At 57.5% G+C, this 15,254-nt stretch overlaps 2 protein-coding genes and 1 non-coding gene across 8 annotated transcripts in view; 1 reads left to right on the top strand and 2 right to left on the bottom strand.

The window, feature by feature from the left end:
• Positions 1–167: 167 nt before the first annotated feature.
• On the bottom strand, positions 168–239 carry TRNAH-GUG (transfer RNA histidin (anticodon GUG)). The gene has a single exon. It is a non-coding gene; the product is annotated as a tRNA-His (tRNA).
• Positions 240–879: 640 nt separating this feature from the next.
• LOC135420816 (sodium/nucleoside cotransporter 1-like) lies at positions 880–11,035 on the top strand. Of its 2 annotated transcripts, XM_064668692.1 has the most exons (18): positions 880–1,176; positions 2,780–2,890; positions 2,967–3,064; positions 3,435–3,526; positions 3,908–4,097; positions 4,458–4,599; positions 5,362–5,475; positions 5,846–5,923; positions 6,263–6,343; positions 6,675–6,755; positions 6,898–7,023; positions 7,989–8,119; positions 8,339–8,507; positions 8,703–8,900; positions 9,376–9,457; positions 9,974–10,072; positions 10,524–10,635; positions 10,718–11,035. In XM_064668692.1, exons 2-18 carry the CDS (start codon positions 2,822–2,824, stop codon positions 10,839–10,841), a joined length of 1,986 nt encoding a protein of 661 aa, XP_064524762.1. In that variant the 5' UTR covers positions 880–1,176; positions 2,780–2,821; the 3' UTR covers positions 10,842–11,035. The 2 variants fall into 2 exon arrangements, with proteins under 2 accessions (XP_064524762.1, XP_064524763.1); XM_064668693.1 differs by lacking the exon at positions 880–1,176 and having other exon boundaries at positions 1,856–2,890.
• Positions 11,036–11,309: 274 nt separating this feature from the next.
• The window catches only part of ALPK3 (alpha kinase 3), a 33,844-nt gene continuing 29,899 nt past the window's right edge, over positions 11,310–15,254 (bottom strand). For 4 of the 5 annotated variants that reach the window (XM_064668670.1, XM_064668672.1, XM_064668673.1 and 1 more), the window contains 7 exons: positions 15,018–15,145; positions 14,717–14,752; positions 14,321–14,598; positions 13,912–14,000; positions 13,479–13,696; positions 13,231–13,279; positions 11,310–13,072 (listed from right to left, as the gene is read on the bottom strand). In XM_064668670.1, the coding sequence (XP_064524740.1) occupies positions 12,751–13,072; positions 13,231–13,279; positions 13,479–13,696; positions 13,912–14,000; positions 14,321–14,598; positions 14,717–14,752; positions 15,018–15,145 (1,120 nt within the window). In that variant the 3' untranslated portion in view covers positions 11,310–12,750. The remainder of the gene's footprint in view (positions 13,073–13,230; positions 13,280–13,478; positions 13,697–13,911; positions 14,001–14,320; positions 14,599–14,716; positions 14,753–15,017; positions 15,146–15,254) is intronic. The other variant, XM_064668671.1, reaches the window with a different exon arrangement.

Raw genomic sequence — 15,254 nt, 5'->3', positions numbered from 1 at the left:
CCACGGAACCCCCTCGCTGGGCGGGTCCGGCCCCGCAGCCCCGCTGGGAGCCGGGAAAAAAGTGAAATATCGGCGCGACGCGAAAAGAAACCCCCGCGGACTCAGGGGTCTGCGGGGGGCGGAAAGTGCCAAAAGACGAGCCCGTGTGCCGTGGTACCGCCGGGCGATGCCGTGACTCGGATTCGAACCGAGGTTGCTGCGGCCACAACGCAGAGTACTAACCACTATACGATCACGGCGCGCTACCGGGGCTCTGGGCGGGCGGGGCGGCGCGGCGGCTCTTGGCGCTGTCGGCGGTGACGCGCGGCGGGGCCGGGCCGGGCTGGGCCCGCCTCTGGTGCTCCCGAGGGTGTTCCCAGGGAGGCCCGCGCGTGTCGCAGGGCTGGGAGGGCCTTGCCCGTACAGTGGGGAATTTACACCGCCGTCGCGCCAGCAGCTTTCAGGGTTTCTTTCCTTGTCACCCACACGCTGACCTGCACCGTCACCCCCTCGCGTCCTCACCCCTCACTGGCCCCAGCCCTGGGCAGCTTTAGCGATGGCATTGGCCAAAATCCACAGGGAGAATGCACAGAAAGGTCCCCGGGGACCGTGTGGCACGTGAGTGCCCTGAGTGCCCTGTGGTGTCATTAATCACCGATCTCCAAACTGACTCCTGCCAGCCCAGGTGTTGGCACCCTCGGAGCCACATCACCCCTCCCTGTGAAAACAAAGAGCAGGAGGTACCAGTGGAGTGCACGCACCTGGGGATGCGATTCCCACCACCCTGCATGAAAAAGTGGTTTCCAACACATGCTGGCACGGAACTCTTTTGCTGGCTGCCATCCCATCCTGCTCAGGGATCAGGGGACGTGACTTCACACCACTGAAGCTTTGGAGGTCACGTGTGTCCCACTCTTTGTTTTTTTGGGAAAGCACTTCCTGGGGTGGGGTAAAGGTGATCTTCTTTCCGTATCTCCACTCAAGGTTTGTTTTGCATGTCAGTGGATGTCTCATGGGTAACCTTTTTGTGTTTGGCACGATGCCCTGCACAGCCACACCGCTGGGTTCCCGGCAGTGAGCCCCGGGAGGAGCCGGGGCAGCCCCGGCGCTGCAGTGCCCAGCCCAGCTCTTTGGACCGAGCTGTTAATGCGTAACCGGGGCACGGGCCAGGAGCTCTGCGGCCGGTGGGACTGGAGGGTGAGTGCAGGGGGACGGTGGGTGCCAGGGCGGGGGGAGCCACGGGGAGGGCACAAGGCCATGGGGAGTGTAGGGAACAGGAGTGTGAAGGTGTGGGGCACGAGGATGGGGGTTGTGAGGGCGTGGGGTGCAGGGACGCGGTGGGGAGGGCAGAGGAGCCACACTGCATCACAAGCCCGTGGGGGCCCATAGGGGACAGGATGGCGTGGGGGTCATGGGGATGGTGTGAGAACACAGGGGCACATGGGGGCATCCCCCTGCTGCCTGTCGGCGTGGTCCCACTCATGAAGGAGAGGGCAGCCAATGTGACTGCACCAAAACAAAAGGTAATGAGCTGGCAGGGAACTGGCACTGGGTGGGGGGACATGGAGGTAGCATCAGCCCAGGGGACCTGGAAGTCACTGAGCCTGGAAGAGTGGAGACAGCCAGGAACCCTGGGGGGCCTGGAACTCTGGGAGGTCTAAGCCCAGACGGGTCCTGGGGAGTGCCCTTTAGTGGTGGTGGACTTAGAGAGGGGGGTCCTCCTGATCCCTGCCAGGGTCCTGGTGAGATGTCCTTGAGCTGCAGGCACACGGGGGGTGCTGGAGACCCTGGAGGGTGGTCTGAGGTCCTGGGTTCCCACCATGGCCCTGTATCCTGCCCTGCTGCTGGGGAGCCATGACCCCAGGAACAGACTGGGGCCATCACTCCCCAATGCTCCCCCATGATGGCTCTGCTGGCCTGTGGAGCCCCACACCACCTTCAGCTGCCAGTGTTGAGGGGGATGGTCTCCAAAACTACTCACATTCACCAATTTCACTTGGGGCTGCATCCTTCCCTTCAGTGGGCCCTGATCTCACACTGTGAGAAGACGATGATGACCCTGCTGTCTCCTCCTTCTCCACACAGACCTTTACAACTGTCCTCAAAACAAAGACAACTTCTTACTGCCTCTGTCCTCACACAGAAGTGCTCTGCTCCTACAGTCGATCACTGCCCTGTCCGCAACTTCTCTGCTCTTCCCTTATCCTTCTCCAGGCAGAGGAACTGGGAAGGTGTCCAAATGGGATGATGCTCTGAGGGTTCCTGCCCTGGCATAACACTGGTTCTTCTGGCTTTGCTGGACTAGTTCTCCCAGTATGATGCTCCTTTAGGACCAGTCCCCATGCAAACTACCACTCATTCCTACCCCTTGCTCCTGCACTGTGCTAGTTACCAACATGGGAGGACCTTTTTCCTTATCTGGCTTGCACCAAGACCTTGCAATGAAGGATGCAGCCACATTTATTTTTTTTAAAATCCCACTTGCAAAGGGACTCACAGAGGCTGGTGGACACTGCCACCAGTTTGGAGGAGGAGTACCAGCACTCCCTGATGCATGTAATCCTCTCCTGTAATTCCTTGGAATTATGGAAGAGCAAAGACCTTCCCAGAGTTAAAGGAGAACAGGAATTCAGCACACCAGCCCGATGGCCTCAGGACCCCATGAAATGGTCCCTTGATGTGCTAGTGCAGGAGCTGCTCTGAATCCCTACTGCAAAGGGTATTCTCCTCTCAGAGACACAAAACTGAAAGAGCGGGGCATTTGACCTTCCCAGAGGTGATCCCATCTTTCTCTCCTCAGTCAGCTTTTTCTCTAGTGCATTGAAGCTGCAAACTTCTAGAGATGGAAGGAAACCAGATAACCCTGGACAGCCTTGAGAAGGGCATGGATAACCCAGCTTTCAGCTTCCAGGTAAGTCTTCCCTTGCCTTCCCTTCCCTTCCCTTCCTGTCAGGGCACAGGGTGCTCCAGCTAATGATGTTTTCTAGGGAGAGGAGAGACACTATGAGGAATGTGGTGGTCCAAGTGGTGAGAGCCAAGAGAAGAGGAGAGGAGAAGGGAAAGGGAGATCCTCCTCCTGTTGCAGGTAGGATAACCCCCACAGATGTGTGTGCTCTGTCAGAGACAAACCTCATTTGGGAGCAGAGTAGGGTCATATTGACCACACATGGGGGACAATGTCTGATGGGTCATTGTGGCCTTGTAAGGTGGCAGTGGCAGATCTCTGTCCCCCTAGCAGCCACCCGGTGCCGGATTCCACTCATGGTGCCAGGGTGTTGGGATGTGTGGACCATGGCACACCATTACCACTGTGCTGCTGCCAGAAGTGGCCTGGGGGAGGTGTGGTCATGACCCAGCTCTGCTGAGTTGGCTTAAGTTGGGTTGCACTGGGTTGGGTTCATCTTCCACATCCACCTTCTGCGTCTCTCACGTCTTTGGCATGTGACTCTCCCCAGGAAGGCCCTGCAGCCAGTATCCAAGGCAAAGCACTTCTGCAAGGCTCATGCCAAGGTGTTGAAAAGGGTTGTCCTGGGGCTCCTTGGAGCAGGTGAGCACTTCCCGGCACTCAGCCCCACCTCCATATTATTTTTGGCTGGCCATGCCCTCAGCCTCCACACACTGAATGTGGTCACTCGTGGAGGTTGTATCCACTCCCAGCCCTCACTGCCTGCCCCTTCCTCACCCCACCACTCCTATCCAGAACTATCTGCCCCTCACTGTCCTCCTCTCCTTTCTCCACCTGCCCGAAGGGTTTGCTCTGCCCCTTCTGCTCCCTGCTGGGGCGGTGCTCCCTAAGGTCTCCTTGTGCAAAGATAGGAGCCTTGAGGGATATTTCGAGGAAATGAACCTCTGTGTTGGCCCCAGTTAGTGTTATGAACCCATGATCCTACAGCCCTGATGTTTCTGACCCCCAATGTGCCTTCTCCAGCCTACCTGTGCTACTTCATTGCGGCCTGTTACCTCAACTTCCAGCGAGCCCTTGCCTTGGTGGTCATTACGGCTGTGGTTGTCTTCTTCGTCTGCTGGAGCTTCTTCAAGAAGCACTGTGGGGCAAAGGTACTGCATCTCCTCCGTCCCGTTGGGAAATGCTTCCAAAAGTCCTGGCCGTGGCTGAAATGGTGAGTCAGGAGAAGGCAGGGCCAGATTCCTCCCAGCATCTGCGTCCCCTTTCGTGGCTGTCCTGTCAGCACAACCACAGTCAGTGGCATGGGCTTGTGCTCTAGTGCCATGCAGGCACCTCACGAATGACAAGGCATGGCCCAGCCTGGAGCCTTGTAAAAACCACGGCAGAAATGTTTTGCTCATCTGCCTCGGCAGCGTGATGGCTGTTCACATCCCTTTTTTGTGTCTGAGCCCCAGGTTTCTTCAGATACATGGACCTTACGGTGGCAACTCCTGCACAATCAGCTCCTGCCCTTCGCCAGCTGCTCTCCCCATGGGGACATCCTCTTGCTGACAGTCTGGTGTTTCCTTTGCAGGCTGCTGTGGGTGGCCATCCTGGCAGGCCTGATCGCGTGGCTGGTTTTGGACACTGCCAAAAACCCAGAGCAGCTCATCTCATTAGGTGGCTTCTGCACTTTAGTGCTGTTCCTGTTTGCTTGCTCCAAGCACCACGGCGCGGTACGTGCTTCGGGTGTGGCTTGGCCATCAGTCCTCTCACAGGAGGTGGCCACCCAGCACTGGAGAACAAGTGCTTCCTTCCCATGGGCATCCCCTTCCCTGGAGGAAGCAGAAGCCCAGCAGAGCTCCTGGGCAGAGCTGGGCACAGCCTGGGGAGCTGAACTGGTTGGGTGGATGGACCCCAAAGCCACCTCACTGCTCTTCTTCTCACTGCTCTCCTTCCCATTTCCCAACCCAGGGCTGCCCCACAGTGCCTCTGTCCTGTTTTCCACCGTGTCCCTTGTAGTGGGTCAGACCCAGAGGCCCAGCACCAGCCCCACACTTGAGCTTCAGGTGCTGTGGGTGGAGAGTGGGCCTGAGCTTCGGGTGCCCTGGGGAACTTGGTCAGAAGTGACTGAAGTCCCAGTGGCTTCTAGCCCAACCTGCTTCAATGTTTTGGGCAACCCCTCCATCCTCCTCCTCCAGAGGGTTAATGAACAGGCACTTTTGGTCTAGCAGGTCTGTGCTACCAGTGAACCATCAGAAGGTCTTGATGCTTGTCCCCTTCTGGATCAGGCTGGCAAGTTATGTTCCAGCCAGTTCGAGTCCCACCAACTCAATATCTTCCTCTGTCACCAACCCATGTTTGTGGGTTTCTGTGACACTTTACTGGTCTCCCCATGACCCTCACCCAGGGCACAGTGTATGGTGTTTACTATGTGCTGAAAAGGAAGCCTGTAGGCCTTGACAACATCACAGTCCCCATTCTGCTTTTGTCCCCAGGTGTCCTGGAGAGCCGTTTTCTGGGGTCTTGGCTTGGAGTTCTTATTTGGAGTCTTCGTCCTCCGAACAACCCCTGGTGTCCAAGCTTTCAAGTGGCTGGGTGACCAGATCCAGGTACTACATCTACTCATCCCATCCCATGCTTGCACCTTGGGATGAACAGGAAGAGCAGGGGATGGCATGGGCTGGGGAAGTGGCAAGGACTGCACGCTCACAAACATGTATGTTGGGAACTGGAGGAAAGCCAGCTCTTCCCTGGTTTTCTGAAGCAGCCCAGACCCCTTGATGTGGTCTCCCTTGCAGGCTGTAGCAGAGCCCTGTGGGACAGCCCACCAGTGTCCCCAGCTTAGGTTTCAGTGGGTTATTCTCTGGTGTGCAGTCAGCTGTGGGACTGGGGATACAGCCCCCTGCCAGGCAGAAGTGAGATGTCGGGAAAGGACCTAATGGAGATCTCCATCCTACTGTGTAACTTCTTCCCTTGCAGATCTTCCTGGGCTACACCACAGCTGGCTCTGGCTTCGTCTTTGGGAACACACTCATTACAGAAGTCTTTGCCTTCCAGGTCAGCTGGGGAATGGGGTGTGGAGAGGTTTTCTTCTAGTCTGGCTCCTTGCTGGGTCCTGAAAGGCACAGAGCTAAATGCAGCCAGATTTGCTGCAGTAGAGCTTGAGCTTCTCAGAGATGGGTTTCCCTTAGCTTTGGATCCATCTATGGACCTCCTCAGTACCATGGGGGATTTGCACTGGTCCCTGTCCCTCCTGCCAGCCTGGCCCAGTGTTGTGGCACCCGATAGCATGGGCTGGCTATGCAATACCATGCCATGCCCAGCTCTTGGTCTCCAACTGTGCCTGTGTGTGTCTCAGCTCTCCTTTAACCCTGTGCCCTGGTGCCTTCCCTGCAGACCCTGCCCATCGTTGTTTTCTTCAGCTGTGTGATGTCCATCCTCTACTACCTTGGCGTCATGCAGTGGCTCATTCTCAAGGTAGGGCCTCACTCCTGGATCTGGGATAGCTATGGGAAGGAGAAGAACCTGGGGGGTTCTCTGACTACCACGGTCAGCTGAGGGATGTCCTGGAAAAAATTGTCATGGTACTACTTTGTGGTGATTTGTTCTGCTTAAAAGAATAGATACAAGCCCCATCTTTCTTGCATGTCCTTCTGAGAAAGCCCAGCCCTAGGGCAGATGTTTCTATGCAGTCTGGGGGTGCTTCCCAAGATCACCTCTGTGTAGGGGCCAAACAGTGCCCTGCTTCTTAGGGATGGTGGCAGGGTGCAGGAACCTCTGTAAACATGTTGGCCTTGTCTTTCCCCAGATCTCCTGGTTGCTTCAGGTCTCGATGGGCACCACTCCCACTGAGACCCTGAGTGTAGCAGGGAACATTTTCGTGGGACAGGTAAGGGCCTGGGCAGGAGATCCAGTTCCTCAGCGCTTATAGCTGAGCCTGCCCTGGAGAAAGGGTCTTCTTCTCCCTTCCTAGGAGACCTGAGGCCCTGTGTGGCCCTGTCTCAAGGACAGCAGGGTTTTCTCTTCTGCAGACTGAGGCCCCGCTGCTCATCCGCCCGTATCTTGCGGACATGACCCTCTCAGAAGTCCATGCTGTGATGACTGGTGGCTTTGCCACCATCGCAGGCAGTGTGATGGGTGCCTACATATCCTTTGGGGTGAGTGCATGAGTAGATGTATGCCACATGCTCCCTGCTGCAGAGTCCTGACATGCAGGAACTGCCCTGGACTTGATGGTGGGAGACCTCCGGCAGGTGCCCCATTGTCCCCTTCCATAAGCAGGTTGGAGGCAGGGTGTCCAGCCTCACCTTGTCCCAAAGACAGGTCCAGCCTCACCAACTCTCTGGTCTCCCCGACAGGTGCCTCAGTCATAAGAAACAATTTTTTCCTCATATCCAAGTGGAATTTCCCCACTAAAGCTGTGCTGGTGATTCTCACCCTTTCACTGGGTACCACAGAGCAAAGTCTTCCCTCCAACCCCTTTTACATGGTCAGAAACAGCCATACCCCCCCTCAACTCTCTTTTCTCCCAGCCAAACAAGCCCTGCTCCTCCAGCATCACCTCAGTGCTCCTGGCCCTGACCCCCGGGGATGCTCTATCCAGTTCGTCAGTGCTCTGTCATGGGAAATAAACCTTCCCCTTGACCTGCTGCCTGAGCTCCTGCTATTTATACTTTAATTAGTCTCCTTAAATGAGGAACCAAGGGTGGAAGGTCAGAGAAATGAGACCTTGACAGGGGATGGGTGAGGCTGGGAGCTTAGCCCATCCTCAGAAGGTAAAAGTTCGCAATGTTACACAACCTATTGCTCTGATACTCGTAAATAGCGACAAGGAAGGGACAATAACCATCATGATTAAGTCAAACAGCAGGAGAGGTTAACATCCCCCAGGACACGATCGCTGCAGCTCCAGCAATGCCTCCATCCAGACAAGCTGCCCCATGTGCTTTGCTGCTTAGTTGGGAAAACCAGCCAATTTGTGCACCCTGAGCAAACAGGGAGCCCTGAACTGCTCCAAGTGTCACTGGCTGATGCCAGCCCCATGCTGGGATGCCCTGGTGTGGTGTGTCACGGGGCACAGCCTTGCACAGAGGTGTCTAAGCCCCTGGTCTGCGCGTTGCAGATCGACGCGGCGTCGCTGATCGCAGCCTCTGTGATGGCTGCACCCTGCGCCCTCGCCATGTCCAAACTCGTGTACCCCGAAGTGGAGGAGTCCAAGTTCAAGGGCAAAGAAAGTGTCCAAATCGCCATTGGGTGAGTGTGAGGGGACAGGTGGGGGAGTGGGAGTGCATTGGGGGGTGGAGTGTTTTGCCACTGTGGGGAAGCTGTGGGGGCAGTTTGGGGCACAAGTGGATGCTGTGGGTGGCCCAAGGCTGGGAGAGCTTGTGTTGTTCAGACATCCATGGATTGACACCTGACTTTGCACAGGGGATGCCTGGCCATATGAGTACACTGGGGTCTTTTTCTACATAGGGAAGAGCGGAACATCCTGGAAGCTGCCAGCAATGGGGCTGCCACCTCTGTGGGGCTCGTGGCCAACATTGCAGCCAACCTCATCGCCTTCTTGGCGGTGCTGGAGTTCATCAACGCTGCCGTGCACTGGTTTGGGGAGATGGTAGACATCAAGGATCTCACCTTCCAGGTATTCCCAAGAACAGGCCTGTGGTCTGGGCTGCCAGACCCTGCATCCCCCACCCATCCCCACCTTTGCCCGCTGCCTTAGTAGGCTGTCGAGATCCTTGCTGAGTGTTTGGCAAGTGCTGGCAGTGGGTGTCCAAGCTGGGGGCTATGCAGAAGGTCCGCTCTGAGTCATTACCTTCTGGAATCCTTTTCCCAGGTGATCTTATCCTATGTCCTTATGCCCGTGGCCTTTCTCATGGGGGCAGACTGGGCAGACTCGCCGGTGGTGGCCGAGCTCCTGGGGATTAAGATCTTCCTGAACGAGTTTGTGGCATACCAGCAGCTGTCCACATACAAGAAGAACCGTCTGGCGGGCCTGGAGGAGTGGGATGGGAGCCGGAAACAGTGGATATCTGTGAGAGGCACCTGCCACCCTGCTGGGCACAGGGCAGGGATGAGACCAGCTGGAATGGGGCATGGGAACTGGCCAGAGTGGTAGGCAGGCAGAGGGTTGGAAAAGTCCTTTAAGATTATCGAATCAGGATGATGGTGCTGGGGGTGGGAGGGCACCTATGGCCAACTAGACTTGGATGTTCCCCAACTGCTGGGTATGGGAGGAAGGAGTCAGTGATGTCCTTTCCCATTTATCCTGCTCCTTGATGGAACAGATCATGGTGCTACAGGGCTCCTGTCACCTGTCCCCGCAGCCCAGCCTCTCCCAGGGACAGCCTTCATTCTTGCTCCCCAAAATAGCTGAAAGGATAAAGCGTTGGGGTGGGGGACTTATCTCCATCATGTCTGTCTGGGCTGGGAGCTCTGACATGGTGCTCAGCTCTGGGTGCTCTGGGGCTGCTCCTGGGCAGAGGTGACCGTCCCCCTGTGCCCTCCAGGAGCGAGCTGAGAGCATCACCACCTTTGCCCTCTGTGGATTTGCCAACTTCAGCTCCATTGGGATCATACTGGGAAGCCTGGGTGAGTGTAACTCATGTCCTAGGTGCCTAGGCACAAGGCAGGGGGGATCCTGGGCTAGGGAGCAAGGGCTCATCTGGGGCAGGAGGAATTTGCCCTCAAGCCTCCATGTTTGGTCTCTGCCAGGTAAGAAACAGGATTTGCATGATGTGAAAGGAATGGCTTTGCACTGCACCCATGGGCAAGAGCATGTGCATGTCCCACAAGCCTGGGTGTCACCCAGCTATGGCACAAAGAGCAGAGACTCCAGTGCTGGGAGTGCTGAGGGCTCTGGTTGATCACCTGTGGGTGCAGGGTGGGCACAGCGCTCTGCCAGCACCCACTGCTGCCAGGACAGGCAGACAGTGTGCTGGGTGCTGGCTGGGACCACCATGTCCTCCAGATAGCAGGAGTTGGTGTGGGGAGGGCACTGTGTGGCAGAGCCAGCTGGGGACCAGAGACACATCCCTATCTGTCCCCAGCCAAGGGCAGAGCTGGAGTCAAGATGTGACTCCCCCTGGTCTCTGTTTTGCCCCACAGGCTCCCTGGCACCTCACCGCAAGGGTGAGTTTGCCACCGTGGTGCTGCGGGCCCTGCTCACCGGCATCTGCGTCTCCATGCTCAACGCCTGCCTGGCAGGTAGGTCCCTGCCCACTGCCAGCAGGGCCAGAAGGAGCTGGGGAGGGACATGCACAGGGCTGAAGACCCCTACAGATGCAGGTTCAGGAATGGGGGTGGCTGGCCTGTCCTCCCCATGGCTCTGCCAAGGCCTCCAAACCCTGTTCTCCCCTCATGGCTCTGCCAGGGGCTGCCAAAGCCCAACAGCTCTCCTGGGGCTCCTCGTCCTCATCTGGACTGGGATGGGGACATTTCAACGGCAACATCTGGCATACTGCAAGGAGCTCCCTGCAGTTTCAGGGAGTGAGGTGGGATAGCTCATGGGACCTGCACAGTCCCAGGTACAGGATTTGCTAGTTGGGCTATGGGATTTGTGAGCAGAGTTGGGACACAGGACTTACAAGTACGCTTGGGGTATGGGATTTGAATCCATGGCCCCTCTCAAGTCTCAGTAGGAGACCTTGTCCCCCAGGTCTCCTCTATGTGCCAACGGAGGTGGGTGACTGTGTGACGTTCTTCAGCACGGCCGACTTCAACAGTACCAGCTACAGCATATACACCTGCTGCAAGCAGCTCTTTGCCAGGTGGGTATGAAGGGTCCCAGAGCTGTCTGGAACCCAGGTGGTGGGGCAACAGCTTGTCCTGACCACATGTCTCTCCTTCCAGCTCGCTGTTCGAGAACGGGACACTCTCCTTCACAGGATCCTGGGCTGGGCAGGCGGAGAGTGTGCTGTGGCTGACAGAGTGCTGTGGGCACTACAACCACACATCCTGTGCAGGGACAACCTAGAACCATGGGAGGGGCACCAGGGTCTGCAAGGCTGGCCCCAAAGGTAGCAAAAACCCTGACAGACACATGAGCGTTTTGTCTTCTCCACTCCAAAGTGCTGATGGACAGTTGTGTGCACCTTGCAACCAGCACCCTTAGGTGCTGGCCCCATGGACACAAGGAATCTGCTCTCAAATAAATTATGGCCATCCCTATGTGCTTGCCCTCAGACCCCCTCTGGCCCCCACCTGCAGCTGTTTCACCACAGCACAAGGTGCTTTGCTGAGGCTGCACCCCGTGCTCACTGCAGGTGTTGCAAGCCAAGCCTCACCCACTGCCAGCTCTGGGGTCAGGCCACAGTCACCCTCTTCTCCCCATGGGGCACAGATGGGGGTAAAGGTGGTACTTGAAGATGTTTCCTTCCTCCAAGCACAAAGCTGCCCCATCACCCCTTGCTTGGGTGCATCTTTCCCGCAGGGACCACAGTGCTGGGGAACAGGCCAGTCCTCCTCATTTTATTGCACTCGAGAGCACCCAGTCGCCAATGCGGCCGCGTTATGTACATCGGTATTTTACAATCACCCAGCGAGAAAGGACCAGGGCCCCAGCGTGCACGGTGCTCCCAGCCCAGCTGCTTCCCTCCACCAGGCCGCACTGAGTCACTGTTTGGGACCCCACCATGCAGGGGGGTGTCACTGGCACCCAGCACCCTGTTCCAAAGCCCCGGGGAAGGCGATGCTCTGCAGCACAATGAAGCCGACAATGCTGGGCTCTCTGTGAGGCCCCTGCCCACTGCCACACTCCGCCGGCTGCTGCACGCCTGGGTGAGCTGACAGGCACAAGGGAAGCTTGATGCAATGCAGGGTGCTTTACTTTCCAGCATGAACATCACTGCCTGTCCATCACTGCCTCCTGCCACGGGGCAGCAGGATTTGGAGTGCGTGCTGCCAGCTGCCGCTGGAGTCTGGCATGTGCCAAGCAGGGGTGATACTAATTAAGCATGACCAGGTCATGGTGTGGGGCTGGGTGTGGTATATGGGGTCTTTGTATGGCAGGGGGACAAAGAGGAGCAAGTCCTGAGGGCTGGACACCCACATGTGCCAAGGCAGAGACTGGCACGGAGAGGAGGTCACTGATCCTGGGTATCCCATGTGAGGTAGAGCATTCTTACCATGGCGCTGGCCAGCACCATAGCAGCACCATCACCCTCAGCAGCCACCCAGCAAGGGCGTGGGAGACTTCCCACGGGGCACAGGGGAGGGGAGGGGTGCAAAATCCCTTCCCTGTGCAGCTGCTGGTACCCGCCATGGGACTGGCACACACTTCAGAGCCCCACGTCATAGCAGAGGAGCCCTGCAGCCACCACTGAAACCCTCTGCAGCAAAAACGGTGTACCAGGGCAAATGGGACTGCCTGGGTGCTGTTGGGGTTCTCAAGGGACAGAACACTGGCAGGGCTTGGCCTGGTCACTTTATGGAGGACACAGAGAGGGACATGAGGTGCTGGGAGCCAAGAGGACATCCCAGACTCCCAGTTTGCTTGGGGGAGCCAGGCAGGGGCATGGCACCTGCAAAGCCCAAGGGAGCAGCTCTGCCCCTGCCTTAAGGAAGGCACATGGAGAGAGTCAAGACAGGAAAGCGAGTCCCAGTGTGGAGGGGCACGTGGCCCCACAGGCTCCACCAGCGGCAGCAGCTCTTGTAGAGAGGTATTGGTGAGGGATCCCTGCTGTCCACAGCTCACAGCCCCCCACAGCCCCGGTCCAGCCACTCACACTAACACACACCACACAACACAAGTGCTGCGGGCCAGGGCAGGGCTGGAGGGAGGAGAGTTTTGGCAGAGACCACTGCCAGGATCTCCCTTTTCCAGACTGGCCACGGGGCTGCTCAGGCTGGGTCCAGAGCGGGGTTCCCAGCTGCAGCGGCTCCGGCTACTGCGGGCAGCCAGCCCTGCTGCTCTCTCCCAACCTGGGTTTGGAGGCTGTCGGGGCCTCCCCTGTTCCTGCAGCTCTCCGGGAGCTCTTGGGGCTCACAGCAGCCTTGCGGGTGCCCTGAGGACTTGACAGCGCCTTCTTCTGGAGCTGGGGACTGGACTGGGCAGATTTCCTGCCCAGGGAGGGGCTCTTGGAGCCCTTGGGCTTGGCTGGCTCCAGTGTCTTCAGGCCCAGGATGCTGCAGTAACGATTGCACCGGTGAGCAGCCGGGAATTGCTCCAGCAGGGAGGGGAAGCAGCTCTCCTTCAGCCCCTGGTACCTGCCAACACAGTCATTCTCAGCCCCTGTTTTGCACCAGGAGATGTCCCATCAGAGCAGGGAGCTGAGGATGGAGCCCGACCACACTGACCACCATGGCCCTTTGCCAGGTGAGCAGCAGAGCTGGGTCTGCTGCCCCAGCAGCTCGGGGTCACTCACCCTTTCAGGTTGGTAGCGATCCGCACATTGGTCAACTTCCAGCCCACTCCTGCAATTAAAGGAAGGACAATCAGGCTCTGTCCAGAGAAGGATGGGCACTGGCACCAAGGGCAGGTCATTGCCCTGGGAGCTGGGCTCCACAGCATGTGGGGAGAGAGGCAGGAGAGCAAGGCTGGGGCTTTTTTTCCTCCTTTCCCAGGCCGGAAGGTGGTGAGGGGCCACAGGAGTCAGATAGGAGATCCCTTTACCTTCAATGTCAGTCACAAGGATGTTTCCATTTGTCCACTGGTAGACCCAATGCTGGAAGGTACAGCATTTGAGCACGATCTCCGAGGTGCCTCTTGCTACCAAGCTGCCATCTCTCTCGGTGACACAGTATTGCTCACAGGGCCCACCCAAGTCCTCTTCCATTGTGGCATAAGGGATGTTGTTGGCCGGTCGATAAACCAGGTACAGTGGAATTATCCTGTGTGGGAGAGCAGAGATGGGGTCAGCATGGTGAGCTCTCCCACCACTGCAAGCAGAGGTTCACACCATGGTCTGCACCCCTGGCTTTTGCCTTCCCCTAATATCCCTTCTGTTTGAGGGTGGGATGCCCCAGCGCCCACAGGGAACCCTCCCACAATTCCTGGGATGCTCTGCCAGGGCATCAAGCCAGTGGAGCTGCAGCACCTTACTTACTCGGGCACTGCTCCAAAATCAGGGACGGCTCGTGCCTCGGCAGCAAAGATCTTGCAGTACTCACGGCTGGAGTTCTGGACTTTACATTCCTGGAGGTGCAAACAGAAGAGTCAAGGACCTGTCCTGTCTCGCACCAACACCTCCCTGGGACCCCTGCCAGTTGTTTCCCTGTCTTGGTGGTCAAAGGACAAGTGATGGGAAGGTTCCAAGCAGCTCTGTGTTGCTCAGAGAGAAGAGCTGAAGCCAAGAATGACAAGGACATGACCAGACCACTGCTCTTCAGAGCATTCCAAAAGTGGAAGGAAATAGCAAAAGTGGGCACAGAGCTGGGGACTGTTTGGGGACCAACCTACACAGATGGGGAGGGTGGAGGGAAGACAGGTGGATGGTGCCCCACAAGGATGCCCACCTGGATGGTGATATCGTAGTTCTTCTCGATGAGGCTGTTCTCATTCTTGGTCCCAAAGACAATGAAATTGTGCACTTTGATGACACAGGTGTGGCCAGACTCAAAGATGGGCTCCAGGCCGTAGATGGCTCTGGCACGGCAGGCTTTGCGCAGGAAACCAGCGCCCACTTCCATGTCCTCGCTCACCACGCGCCCGAAGAGCTTATCCCCCCAGTAGCCTGCATCGGCCAAACCCTTTGCAAACACCATGGGCGTCATCTCAATCTCCTCTCCAACTGCTGGGGGGAAGTGCTGGTGAGTGGGGACAACATGGGCACGTCCTGCCCCTTCCACGGAGCTGCCCGTCCCCCGCACAGCGAGGGGCAGTGGTCACAGCTCATCACATATGGCCCTTACCTTCAATCTCTTCCCGCAGGCTAAATCCTGACAACACTAGAGGAGACAGAAAGCAAAGAGGTGTCAAGGTCCTGACAGGATTCCACCCTGCCCCATGCACTTGCATGACTAGGGATGGCAAGTAGGATGGTGGGAATTGCTCATAAATTAGTACACAGAGGCAGACGCCCCTCACAGAGGTGGTGTTACGGGATGTGCAAGGCTCCCCTGGTACAGCCTGGCACCAAGCCCTCTCCACAGTTGGGCACACCACCCCATAGCACAGCCAGGCAGATGGGAGAGGCTGCTGAGGGCTCCTCACCTTCTGGGCTGAGCAGGAAATCGGTGGAGTCGGTGCCGTACTCGTTGCTGATCACGCACCGGTAGACCCCGCAGTCCTTCTGGGACGCCTGCACAACAGCCAGAGCTGCCTGGCCCTCGTCGCCAGCACTGGGAAAAAAATGGAGTGTGGCCTCAGCCCTGTATGGTGTGTGGGGGCACACAGGAGCCCTGTGACAGGCACTGCAGGTGAGCACCGTGCTGCCCTCAGGGGGCTGGA

Source organism: Pseudopipra pipra, chromosome 12 (genome assembly GCF_036250125.1).
Source record: "Pseudopipra pipra isolate bDixPip1 chromosome 12, bDixPip1.hap1, whole genome shotgun sequence".
Lineage (NCBI taxonomy): Eukaryota > Metazoa > Chordata > Aves > Passeriformes > Pipridae > Pseudopipra > Pseudopipra pipra.
The sequence above is the reverse complement of the archived record's forward strand: the minus strand, read 5'-3'. Positions and strand labels throughout refer to the sequence as shown.